General features: G+C 44.5%; 2 protein-coding genes across 2 annotated transcripts; both read right to left on the bottom strand.

The window, feature by feature from the left end:
- Positions 1-11: 11 nt before the first annotated feature.
- Positions 12-2,809, bottom strand: LOC133908760 (uncharacterized). Its single transcript, XM_062350909.1, has 5 exons — positions 2,504-2,809; positions 1,301-1,435; positions 942-1,028; positions 475-644; positions 12-230 (listed from the first exon to the last, which is right to left on the bottom strand). The coding sequence occupies exons 1-5, from the start codon at positions 2,630-2,632 to the stop codon at positions 206-208; spliced, it is 546 nt and encodes a 181-aa protein (XP_062206893.1). The 5' UTR covers positions 2,633-2,809; the 3' UTR covers positions 12-205.
- An 855-nt stretch (positions 2,810-3,664) lies between these two features.
- Positions 3,665-5,189, bottom strand: LOC133908761 (uncharacterized). Its single transcript, XM_062350910.1, has 2 exons — positions 4,982-5,189; positions 3,665-4,438 (listed from the first exon to the last, which is right to left on the bottom strand). The coding sequence occupies exons 1-2, from the start codon at positions 5,110-5,112 to the stop codon at positions 3,856-3,858; spliced, it is 714 nt and encodes a 237-aa protein (XP_062206894.1). The 5' UTR covers positions 5,113-5,189; the 3' UTR covers positions 3,665-3,855.
- Between the last annotated feature and the right edge of the window lie 8,705 nt (positions 5,190-13,894).

Genomic DNA, 13,894 nt, shown 5'->3' on the forward strand with positions numbered 1-13,894 from the left:
GTTGCATTTTTTTTACAAAATAAAAAGCAATAAAGCAAAGCATCTGCCGATCAGATCTGAACAAGAAGCCACTGTAAAGCAGAAATATCACGAGATGCGGGTACACTAGTACATCACCTCAGCTCCAAGACTTTTCTTGGGCATATCAATCAGGGGAAGAACAAATGGCCTTCAGTTCGCTGGCGCGCCTCGCTGAAGGACCTTCCTATGACCCAACGCATGCCCAATAACTAGAAATGAAAATTAGAAAACCGTCATGCATACCCAATAATTAGAAATGAAAAAGTAGAAAACCGACCAGATAACTTTTTCCTACAAATAAAGGTGTACATGTTACATGAAGCATGCACGCTCAGAAATTAGCGCAGTCCATTGAGTAATGCAAGGAAACAGAGGCAATCTGCGGTTGGCCGTTCAGAATGCAGGACAGCGAGCTATGTATGGAACAGTTTGAAGCAGTAGTAGAGCGGCTACCCAGCCGTTGGCTGCTGAGCACCAGGCTTTGCTGCTGTTGCTGCATGGGCAGTGCTGAAGCCGCGAAAGCCTGGGAGACTCCATTTCACGTACTGCCGCTCCATCTCGCTGATCCTCTGTTTCATGAGCTGCACTTCGATGGCTAGTTCCTCCTCCCTTTTCTTGATCGCCTGTCATTTAGACATGGACAGTTAATTATCATGGATAATGCTTGAGCACATAATCTCAATTGTCATCTAAGTTTCGTTTCCCTTTTTTCTCTTGGGGATGCATGAACTGTACAATATACAGTTAAACTTGCACCTTTTCAGTACTCATCATGTAGGTTAAGCATAAATGAACTACAAAAGATCAAATTTGAATTCTGTCCTGAACTTATGCCCAAAAGATATCCTGGCAATATCATGTTTTCCATTTTAAAAATGCACTCATGTCCCCAAGAGAATAGTTAGAAGCAGTCATCTTACCTCGATTTCCTGCTTTCGGGTCTCCTCTTTTCTGGCTTCTGACCTAGCACTTCTTTGCACCTCATAGATAATTGCAGCACCAGCGACCTGAGGAAATATGTGAGAGTTGACGTCAGTTCTAGTCCATTGACATAATAAACATTTCTAGGGTCTGAGAAGTAATGACAAAAGTAAGAAAACATATTCTGGAATGATCAGATTTTGAGTTTTCCACCATACATGAGAGAAAAAGTGTTAACCATTTTCCATTCACATTACCTAAAAGAAAATCATTATCTATTCAGAACAAATTCAAGTCAAGAATACTTGCCGAGAAAACAAATAGTTCGCCAGAACAAATGCAAGTCAAGAATACTTGCCGAGAAAACAAATAGTTCGCCAAGAAGATCTGCAGCAGCTTGAATAGCTTTCTCCTCATTCAGGGGCCGAATGTGAATGTCAGTCGCACGTCCATATAGTCGCCTCTGCATATTTGTTGTGAAACGATGGTTTGCCTGAACATAATGTATACCACTTGTCAGTTACAGCAGTCACAATCTATAAGTGCTGAGTACTGTGATTCCATGTTTGCTATAACAAAACAAGAATCTATCCAATTTACAGTTAGAGAGCAAGGCAACAAGATGTGAAGAAAATAGCCATGGAAGCAATACAGTGACAGAACAATGCTATTAACTTGCAACTTTTTCAGTTGTTGTACAATGCAAACCTAATCGTGAAAATTTCCCTTGAAAACCGAATTCAAAAGAAATTTTTCCTTGAAAGCACTGGGCAACATTTCGATACCTAACTAAACTACTATTTCCTTTGGAAGACGATACACGCGCATCATCAGCATCCGCAGAAGTCTTTTCCAAGGGCAGATTCATAAACTATTCTGGCAAATTTTATTGTGTTTTGGTGAGGATCATATCAATTCTATTGCTGACACAGTATGGCAGAATAACTCAGGCCTGTCATTACCTGATAGGCAATACTGGCATAGCATTGAACGTGGATTAAAGTCTAAATTGATCCCTAAGGCATCATTCTGAAATATTATCACCACTCGGATATTTCTCTTGGTATGAACATTCAGATAAAGCAGCGTGGACTTCAGAAATTCGTCCACACCAAACTCTTGGCGTCGGATAAGATCATAGACTCATAGTAACTATTAGTTTTTATAATTTACTATATAATAGTGATTTGGATCAATGCAGTACATCCTTCAAATGGAAATCAAATTCCTGAATCCCTGACAGCATTGCACGTACGCTGTAGAACTCCGTTCCGCAGGTATCCCTCATCAGATTAAACACACTAACAACCCAAATCACTCCAAAAACAATATGGCACGCTAAAGAAGACCAAGAATCTCGGAACGCCCACTGCATCACCCGAACCGTATCGAAAGAAGATCAAGCAGCCCCAACTTGCAAGATTCCACATACAGAAACAAGGGCCGCAAAACCGAATTTCTCCACGGCAAACGGAAACTAATCCAAGCATCAACGTGCAGATTGCAGTATGGAAAAGGTCAAAGACGAAGCAGAGGAAGACTGGGATGGAGCGTCGATCACCTGCGCGATGCCGATGATGAGCCCGCGGAACTTGGGGTGGATGCCGGCGCTGTGCTTGAGGCGGGCCGCGATGGGCTTGCTCAGCGTCCGGAACGCGAGCGAGCCGAGCTTCACCAGCGGCAGCACCATAGCCTTCCTTCACGTCGTTGCTGCTCCTCTAGTCTCCTACCGTACTCGCCGAGAGGAAGGCGCGGGGTTCTTCACTCATATGGGGGCGTGGGGTGTAGGTGCGCGGCGGCGGTGGTTATTGCTCGCCGCGTTTCCTTTTTCTTGGAGAGGAAGGAGAGGAGGGAAAGGGCGCAGAAAGAGTGGGAGTTGACGCCTCTCGGTTTCATGCTTATTTGCCAAGTTGATTGCTTTGGCCCCTTTATTTCTTTTTATCCTTTTCTGCCTCTTGATGAACTAATCTCCGCGCCAAAAAAGTTCCAAGTCATCGCCAATTCAAAATTTAACAATGTAGCACACACCTTCATGCAGAATTAACGGTGAGGATATTGGGTGGACGATTCTAATTCGCGCCGGCACATGAGCAAGCGAACGAGCGCCCCCGTCCCGACAGCTAAACGAGATTGAGCGCGCACGGTAGTGCACGAAACAGGGTTCTCGATATAGGGTCTACGTGTATTTTGCCTTTCCCTCAATTGCTGCTCCTAGTTTACATATTTTGGTAGTCTTTGTTTCAACATACATGACTTTTTTTCTTTTCTTTTGTTTTTTTGCCAGGCAACAACAGAACTGTAGTCCAATTTGAAACTTACCTCACTGTGAAAATTTCTCAAGGTAATAGCGAGCAAGATAGCACCAACTATCATTAACGAAAACAAGTTAACTGCCAAAAAGGATTGATAAGTTACCAGTATATTCTAGTACCCTGAATCTGGCAGAAAAACTTTTGTCAGAAAAGTTCATCATCAAGCCTTTCGACTCCACAGTTCTTATCATCAAAATTTGGACTCCACAATTAACAAGAAGCATGACAAATTGGTTATATTGAACTAGCTTGAATGTGGAATAGGACTTGTCAAGGTCCTACGAGGTACGCACTACTCGGAATACCCTTCCACCAAAAAATGACATTTCTTGCAGGTCAATGAGACCATGGCCAATGACCGTCAGAAAAATTGTAAAACAGTCCCCATGTGAAATAATATGCCAACTATGCATGTAAAATATTGACAGTAAAATTCATTGTGAAAACTTAAGCATCAAACCCAAAGAATCCTAAGAAAGTATAATGTAGTATAAATAACAAACACATGAAGTACATAGGAGCTCCTAAAAAATCTCAAATTTGAATATGGTTGTCTCTCTGTGACAAAATTTCCATGCCAGGTCGACCAAGTGCGTGCATTTCATTCTTCAATGTGGGAAGCATGGTGAACACATATCAGCCATGTGCCATCGACCTTCTCAAAGATGTTGGTGGCGATTTGCTTTCCCCAAGTTCTTCCTTTCGTCTTCACGACCTCCAAGCATGTGACATAACCGACGTTGCCATGGACATGAACCTCTATGTTCTTGAGATCAATATTTAGAGGGAACTCATAATCCGCATTGCAAACCATCTCCCAGCTTTGCATGACCACATCATAACCGGATATCCGACCTGCAGCAGGGTGCACAACATATACATGGTCGCCATTAGCCCAGATAGAGTACATCGCAGCGATATCTCCATTCTTGAAGGCATTATAGAACCGCGCATTTGCTGCAAGGAGCGAAGCTTTGGTATCCTCATGGAGGACAAGCAGATCATCCCGGATCTTTGCAGCACGTGCATAATCTTCTTCCTTGATGGCTCTGTCCAAATTAGACTGAAGAGTTTCTTCATCAACCAACATATCCTCAGTTTTTGGATATCCATCAGCCTCCCCGTTTTTAACATGGGTTATTTTGCATCTGCTCAAACAGGACGGTGCAATTTGAATCCCTGCACTGAAGATTGCATATTAGGTATTCTGAGAATAGCGTATGGTTATGCAGTTCTAGTGGAAAGCATTATGCGGTGGCGTTCATGCAACAACTAGTCAAGAACTTTTCTGCTAGATTCGAAGTTCAGCAAAATACTTCGTCCTAAATGACACATATGCGGGGTATATGGGGAATTAGGGATACTAGCATAAGCAAACCATTGGCAAACTCTAGGTTCACAAGGTGGAGTTCGGACATTTGGAATTGGACTAACTGAAATATGGATCAGAAATTGATACTTCAATCAACAAATTTCACTTCGTTACTGCCTAGAGGGCTCACATTCATCAAACTAACATGCCTAGGTTTTCATATTGTTGAGGTAATCCTACAGAAGATCATCTGAAACTTTGACCCTAAGATCCAAACTTGGAAGGGGCACGCGAGAGCGGGGTAAAAACACAACCACATGGACCAACTGTTGTAGTCACCACCGGTCAATTCATGCGTGAGCTCGAGCAATTGGATCAAGAAATCGAAGATTTTAGGCAAGATAAGGGGGCTCACAAGGATCTCTCCGCGCTGCGTTGTCCGATGCAGAGCCGCGTAGGAGCGGAGCTGGTGGTGTCGGTGAACGAGGCCGCCCGTATGTTTGCAGATGGCCGCAGCCAGGCTTCAGCAGCGGGCGCCGCCGTCATCGCCGGGAATTTGTCGGCGCAGCCACGCAGGCAAGCTTCCCCTCAAAATCTTTTCCACTTTTTTTCCAGGAGCCTAAAGTTTATCTTTGACACTCTCTACAGTACAATTTCCGGCTTTATTTTGGGAAAATTGTAAAAACGTCCCTGTAGAGGTGTGATTTTCACGTATCAGTGAACCAGCACAACGTACATGATCAACTATTCATACTTCTGCACGGTTTTAGGTTTGTACGCTGCACATTGCTAACAAGATGTGCATCAATTGATCTTGGTTAATTAGATCGGTGCCATTATAATTTTTATGATTTAGAAATATATCATCAAACTTCACTAAATCAGCCTGATGCTATTATTGTTTTGCATACATCTGCATCTTGCCATTTTGTACGCCTCCGTGTTCCTTGGGCCCACCTGTAGGCGGGCGTTCTTCGGTATGTCCCAAAATACCCCTCCGCTGGTCTCTAAAATGACCGCCTGGTCCACTCGAGCTACTCCCGCACCACTCCCTCACTCACTCATCGTCACCAGCGACGACGGCAACCAACACGGCGACAGCGACCAACCGTGAGTAACCCTAGACTTCCCAGATCCCCCTGATTGGGACAGCCCCAAGCAAGGTTTGGAGTAGCCCGATGAAGGCAGCGTCGGGGTCAAGCGTAACCGGCAGCAATGTGGAGGAGCTCCCCCTTGTTGATTGTCCAGATTGTGGGAAACATGTGATTAAGCTACGAAGCAAGCAAGCGGCGACATATAGCAGAGTTTTCTACAAGTGTGAGGAGAATGTGAAGGTGAGCTGGATCAAATCGATGTTAGGTTTTCGGTGTTCTTGGCCACGGCTTTGTTTGATTTTGTTGATTTCGTTGACATTGGTAGGATGATCCATTGACTTGTGGATTCTACAAATGGGAGAACGAGTACATGTCGTGGCTGCAGCGTAAACGTTTGCTGGAAGATGTTGCCGTGCCCTGCTCTTCTGACGACAAGTTCCACAGTGGTCGCAATGGAGAAGTGAAGCAACAAATTTTGGAATTGAAGCATGAGATTGCCCATCTGACAAATGAAATCAGGGAGTTGAAGCAGCAAATTGTGTCATTGAGGACAATGTTGTGCATAGGGAAGAAAGGAGTTGTAGTTGACAGTGTGTGTGTTGCTTTAGTTGGTTGTTTGCTAGGTATTGTGGTTGCAGTTCTGTGCAAGTATTTAGAAGCTTGAATGTGTGCAAGTAGTGAAGGACTGTGTAATTACTTTGTTAAGTGAATGAAATGTTGTTTGCTAGGCATTATGATTGCTCTAAGTACAATATTGCTACATTGGGTTAAGTATAATCTAACACATCATTCTGTATGAAATGGGAGAGAACAGAACAAGCTTAACACATCATGTCCAGGGCACTAAATTGCTAGTCACAACAGCACAGTATCAGGTCCATAACAAGCTTAACATAAGCATCAGGTCCAGAATGTGCTGAACACAAGCATGTCATGTCCAGAACTAGCATAACAACAACTACATATTACATGCATCATGTCCAGAACTAGCTTAACACATCATGTACAAAACTAGCTTAACACCTCATGTCCAAAACTAGCAACTAGATATTACATGTCCAGAACTACATGCATCAGGTCTTCAACCACTCCGAGAGCTTTTTGACAACACTAGCAGTTGGTGCACTTGGTTTAGTCTTCTTCTTTTTTGGTGTTTTCCTCTTCTTGGGTGTCCTCTTCTTCTTGAGTGTCCTCTTCTGCTTCTTGGGCGTCTGGTTCTCACCCTCCCCAGTGGAAGCCTTTTTTTTTCCTGCTTACAGAATCACTTTGTCAGGCATACTTCACAAATATGAAATAAAAAATAAAAACAGTACAGTTTGGGGTTACCTCTTCCTTGGTGTTGATTGACTTGGGCCTACATGCTCCTCATTGCTCTCCACACCAGATGCCTCAGCTAGCTTGCATGTCTTCTCAAAGTGTCCAAAGTCTCCACATCTCCTACACTTAACAGTTCTTCTTCCTAGTTCAAGAACACCTCTTATTCTCTGAACTCTAGGCCTCCCTGCACCTCTCTTCTGCTTTGGTGGAAACACTTTGTAACCAAGGTCCACAATAGGCTACTGGGACCTATCTGTCATTGGGGGTATCATGGCAGCATATGTTGCCTTGAACCTCTGCACAGAGTAGTAATCATGAACATAATCTTCTATTTTACCTCTATTGGCACAGATCCAAGCCAAGGCATGGTTGCAAGGTTTGACTGTGATTTGCCATTGCCTGCATGAGCATCTGTGGTTTTGCAGGCCCACTGTATGCCTCCTGGTGATATTGTCAGCATGAACAAGTGTGACTTCTGCAAAGTCATCATCACCTCTAGCAATTTTGATAACTCTTAGGCTATTGCTTTCTTTATTCAAGTCCTTGATCACATTTGGCAAGATCCCATCCTCCATCAGTCTTCCTATATTCCTCCTGAGGGCCATCTTTTCCATTATCAACTCCCTCAGTCCATCTACTAGCTCATGAAGAAGCAGAGCCTTCATTGGCTTGATCTGCTTATTGAAACTCTTAGAAACATTGTTTGCCAGGTAGTCACATTTGCTTTCTTCTGAGAACCCATATCTGTACCATATTCTTCCAAGATGTTTCTCAAGCCAGCCTATAGCATCTGGGCTTGTCTCAACTATTTGCTGCATGTGCCACCTGAATCCATCTTCAGTGTAAGACCTTGCAGCTGGATATAAGTGTTGAGTAAAAATAGGTCCTCGATATTTCTTCATGAAATTGCCATAGAGGTGCCTCATGCACTCTCTATGCTCAGCTTCAGGGAAGGCAGCACCAACAACACTTTCCAATCCTTTACAAGCATCAGTTGAAATGACTAAACCTGGACGATTGCCTATAGCTCTATGCAATAGTTGCATGAACCAAGTCCAGTTGTCTTCTATTTCAGAATCAAATATAGCAAAAAGCTACATAGAATAACCAGTTGTGACCATCTACAGAGGTGGCAGAGGCCAATTGTCCAGTGTATTACCAGTGAGCATAGTTGAATCTACTCCTATGTAAGGTCTACACCCTTCTAAAAATCCATGAACACAGGGTTGCAAAGCAACAAAAATTCTCTTGAAGCACATTTTTTTACTTACTTTCTGCACTTCAATTTCAATAAGAGAACCTGGGGAGACCCTCTCCATCTCTGCTGCCCAGTTAAATAATAATTGGAAGCTCTCCTCATAAGTACCATGAATCTTTTCAAGTGCCAGCTTCATTCCAGCCCAAACTTTTGAATACTTCAACTTGATCTCATATTGTTCTTCAAGCTTCTCTTTTGCATCCTTTGCACTCTTCTGTGGGTTCTTCTTTAACCAATCCCCCAGCCTATCTACAACCCACCCTTGAGTAGCCATCCTCCCTTCCTTCAGCTAAGTTGTGGGACAATTGTGCTCAAATGGAAGAACCTTTATCTGCCATTGGAAACAATAGATGCGACAAACACATTTATAGATAAACATTGACATGAAAATGAATACTAACATGTAAATGAACATTGACTCACCTGTATTGTTGTGTTATCTTGCAGCCTTGAAGCATGTATACGCCAAGGGCAGCCCTTATGTGAACAACTGGCAATAAACCTAGTTTTATCTGTCTTCAAACCACTAAACTCAAAACCTCTCTTAATAGCATAATGCCTAATTGCTTTTCTGAAGGTAATGATGTCAGGAAACAATACATGCAATCTAATAATTGGGTTGTCAAGATCATGCAGCACATGGAGTTCCTGAGGGTCAGCATCATTTATTTCTACCTTAGGAGGCTCTTGTTGTGCAGTGTCAGCACCAGCAGCAGGTAGATCAGGCTGCCCTGGTTGTGCAGTGTCAGCACCAGCAGCAGGTAGATCAGGCTGCCTTGGTTGTGCAGTGTCAGCACCAGCAGCAGGTGCTGATGGATGACCATACATACCTTCATCATCTACACCAACATACTCCTCACCACTGTCAAAGACGTCAGGCTCAGCTTCATCCGCTTCTTCACCAGCAGGTTCTTCACAACCTACTACTTTAGATTCAAATGCTATCTGGCCTTCTTGAGCAGGAGGTGGGAAACATTCACTGGGAATGGTACTTGTTTCTGGTGGCACAACATACAAAGGTTCTAGGACTAAAGCATCGTACTGATCACATGTGTCTTTGTCAAACACTGCTACCAGGAGTTTTAAGTGTTTCTCTGGTTTGTACATATCAAGCACGTCTAATATTTGACTCTCATCAACTAATTGAATATCCTCACTCATCCTCTTGTCAAAGACCCACACCACTGGCTTTTGGTTCGTGCCCCATTTGACCTCGACACTTAAGCTTCTCATAAGGAAATCCAATGAAAAGCTGTCTGAATCCACTACCCAATCCCGAGTTAAACCTTTTGTATACGATTTCCTACCATTTGAGTCAACCGTGACAAAACCTTCAACCTTAACCTCTATTGTGTACCAAATCCTAGCGAGAAAAGAGAGGAAACCTAATCAAATCGTGGGCTATTTCCTCCTGAGAACTGAATTAAAACACGAACCCGAGCTATTTCGTACCGAGAACCGATGCATTGTGCAGGAATTAGGGGGATCTGGGAAGTCTAGGGTTACTCACGATTTTTGCGATCCGGGCGCAGTGGGAAGTGTGTCGTCCATCCTAGGTGTGGGCGCAGTCGTCCTCAACCAAGCTCCGCCCCCATCGCTGGTGACAATGTTGCCTTTCCCAGTCGCCTCCGTCGTCGCCGTGTTGGTCGCCGTCGTCGCTGGTGACGATGAGTGAGGGAGTGGTGCGGGAGCAGCTCGAGTGGACCAGGCCCGGCGGAAGGGCATTTTGGGACATACCAAAGTACGCCCGCCTGCAGGTGGGCCCAAGGAGCCCGGAGGCGTACAAAATGGCAAGATACGGATGTATGCAAAACAATAATGGCATCATGCCGATTTAGTGAAGTTTGATGGCATATTTCTAAACCATGAAAATTATAATGGAACCAATCTAATTAACCCATAGATCTTTGAATTGGACAAAAGCCCATTTCATCTATGTTGTCAGATTATTGAGTAAGAGAATGTTCTAGTTAATAAATTTCACGAGGGATATGGTGATTGGTGGGAATATTTCTGAATCGTGATCCATCACATAACTAGGTTAAGGCTCACTCGACCAGCGCGAGACTTGCACGACCAATCTTCTTGTGATATATTGGGATCTCACGACTAGCCCTTACTCAGAAGCTGCTATACATCATTCTAATGGTTTCTCGTAAATTCAGACACTACTTCTAAATCAATAAATTTAAGGTAATCTCCTCACTCCCGATTAGAGAAATTCTTCACAATAGGGATGCGGTAGGAAAAATAGTAAAGTGGGCAGTAGAGCTCGGGGAGTTTGATCTTCAGTTCATTCTTTGAATGGCTATCAAGTCCCAAGCACTGATTGATTTTATGGCCGAGTGGTCGTCCTTTGAGCACGAGCAGGTACAACGACCAGAGGCAGACGAGCTAGAACATGCACTTTGATGGATCGTTCGTGCTGAAGGGAGAGGGGGCTGGAGTGGTCTTGACCTCACCAACCAGCGACATCTTTAGGTACGTAGTTCAATTATATTTTCCAGCCACTAACAATATTGCAAAATACGAGAGCCTCTTGTCTCGAATGCGAGCAGCCTCCACACTTAGGATTAAACGTGTGTTAGCGATAGGGGACTCGCTATTGGTTGTTAACTAAGTGAATAAGGAGTTTCAGTGCTCTAATCCAATAATGGTGGCATATCTCACCGAATTGACAAGACTGGAGTCTGGATCGATGTTTTTTCAATTTTGAAGTCAAGCATATCTCTCGCAAGGATAACTTCCTAGCCGATGAGCTGGCCCGCCTAGCTTTTTATCGCGAACCTATCTCGGTCAGAATCTTTAAAGAAAGACTCACACGACCATCCATCATAGTCTCGAGCTAAGGTAAAGGGGATGCTCCGCTTGGAAACGGAGCACCAGAGTCAACACATTTCTCATTCAGTGTCGTCGACCTTGGGTGGCCATCATGTTGTTGTCCTGCTTGATTCGGGTACGAACTGGATGGATCAAATCTTGAACTACGTTCAGAATTGAGCAATCCCTAACGATGATGCGTCAGTAGAAAAGGTCTCACGGGAAGCCTGCAGATACTCTATGGTAGAGAGACGTCTTCACCGCCAGGGGAGCAACAGCCTTTTACCGAAATACATCACTTAGGAAGAGGGGAGCACAATGCTATCTGATATCCACAGAGATATATGTGGTAGCCATGCTTCGTACTGCACTTAGGTTAGATAAATGTTTATTGGCCCACTGCCCTCCAAGATGCTTGCGAGCTGGTGAAACGGTGTGGGTCATGTTAATATCATGGCCGACAAACCGACCTACCAACCCAAGCACTGCAAACTATACCACTCTCTTGGCTTTTCGCTATCTAAGGGCTTGATATCATGAGACTGTTCCCTAAAGCTCCAGGCGGTTTTGAATTTCTGTTCATGGTAGTCGACAAATTCACCAAATAGTTAGAGGTTGAGCCCATCAGGAAGATCACCGTCGCAGCATCGATTAAGTTCATACGGGGGATGGTAGTGCGGTTTGGCAATCCAAATTGCATAATTACGGACAACAAGACTCAGTTCGTTAGTAGTGATTTTTAGGACTACTGCGAAGAGATCAGGACAAAAGTTTGTTATACGTCGATGGCACATCCGCAGAACAACGGATAGGCCGAAAGGGCAAATGGTCTGATACTGCAATGGATCAAAACCCGCATTTTTTATCAGCTTAAAAGCTATACAAGACGCTAGATGGACAAACTACCTATAGTACTTTGGTCGCTACGAACGACTCCCAGTAGGGCTACGGCCGAAACCCCTTTCTTCCTTATTTTTGGCACAGATTCAATGCTTCCCTCCGAGATCGTCTTTCAATCGTCTCGAGTGGCTAACTACTCGGACGACGACCAGGTGACATGATGAGAGTATGATGTAAACCAGATCGAAGGGTTCCACGAGCATGCTCTAATTTGAGCCGCTCGATATCAGCAAAGCCTCAGACGCTATCATAGTCGTAAGGTGTGGGAGCGGAGACTGGTCGTAGACAACCTCGTCCTTAGTCAAATTCAGAATAAGGCCAGTCAGAATAAACTCTACCCTACAAAGTGATCGATGTCACTCGACATGGTGCGGTCAAGCTAGCCATGGAGGACGGTCATGAATTACATAACTCATGGAACATTGCCTTGTTACGCAAGTTCTATGTGTAGGGTTGCTTGGAGACATGCATGTTTCTCTATTTTGCAGAACCTTCCGGGCAAGCATAGAATATGACTTGTAAGTTTTTAAAAATTCAGAAGACCAAACTTTCTGATTTGCAGGATTTCATGACCAACAACGGACCCTCGTCAAATTGGCTTTCCGAACACAGCATGTGACAACGCTTGACGGCTACTACGAGACCTAGTGACAAAGAAATTAAAACGACCAGATAGCCAAGAGCTCTGGAATAGTGTGGGATCACTGCTCGCGTAACGGCAAAGGTACGAACGGCTCGAGATAATGACCATAAGGTCACAAGTCTCCCTTTGGGTCGAGCGCTGGTCGCCGCCAAGGGACTTATCATGCTAAGGGTTATCCGGCGCTTCGAAAGCCTAACTAATGAGCATGGCGGAACAATCAAAGCCTACTCGCCGTGACAACACAGAGAAAACTCTCTGAACACTCTGAACAGTGGTTCAGACCGGATGGTCCAAAAACTGCAAGGCTCATGTATGATCTTCTGGCCATCGGCGAGGCCATCAGAAAGGGTCAGAACATTTTCATTCATAGAAAAAAATATGTTATAGGCAACACGATTATATTTGATTGGACTAACTGTCATATTACATGCTTTTTCTTTCCCTCTTAACTCGTGTGGCTGGCGCAAAGTTGGCTGATAGTTTCCGCTTAACTCTTGCAAGTCATAAAGATTCACCAGCTCTAAGAATTCAAAAATATGTAGACCCCTACTTGCCCTTGAACGAGTCAAGGAACCTCTTATACTCTTCCTTAGGGCGGCAGTTGGTCACCTCGGGAATCGAATGATGGCCTACGTATGGGCTAGGGAGGGTGGTCAGCGTGAAGACCCTGTTGGAGTCGTTGACCAGCACCAACAAACCCAGCTGACCCTCCTCGTGCTCCTCCTCCATCTTCTCCTTTTTGTTCGATCTCCTTCTCTAGAAGGTCCCAGTCGACCTCCTCCTCATCAAAGAAGTAGATAACCTCGATTATGGCAACCGCTCGGGCTGGAGATCAAGCGGGAGCGGTAGGGGGATACCCTCTCTATGGCGAGGGAAGCACGATGACGGCCGACTCTAACACTGCGAGCAGGTCCTTGAGATTATCTGCCCCCCGAGGGCACCACAGCAAGCGAAGCCGGTGTCAAAGGTGACTCGGCCCTTGCCACATCCTTCCAAAATCATCGACCTTTCCAATGAAGAATGGGAGGAGGGCGCCATGATCCACAAGAAGAGTTGCCTTCTTGCCTTGAAAAAAAACATTGATAGGTGGCCGGCTAGGTATACTCCTGCTTTTATAGCCCAGTCAACCATTAGTCCACACCAAGGGTGGAAGGCGGAACCACTGCAGGAAATATCCTCGTGATCCTATCATTTACTACGTAGGGGCGCATAGCCACACCCCGATCAAACTCGTGCTTGCATGGCGGTGTTTGGGCACCAACACCTTCATTTTTTATACACATCTTGTCATGACAC

The sequence above is a fragment of the Phragmites australis genome, chromosome 2 (genome assembly GCF_958298935.1).
Source record: "Phragmites australis chromosome 2, lpPhrAust1.1, whole genome shotgun sequence".
Taxonomy (NCBI): Eukaryota; Viridiplantae; Streptophyta; class Magnoliopsida; order Poales; family Poaceae; genus Phragmites; species Phragmites australis.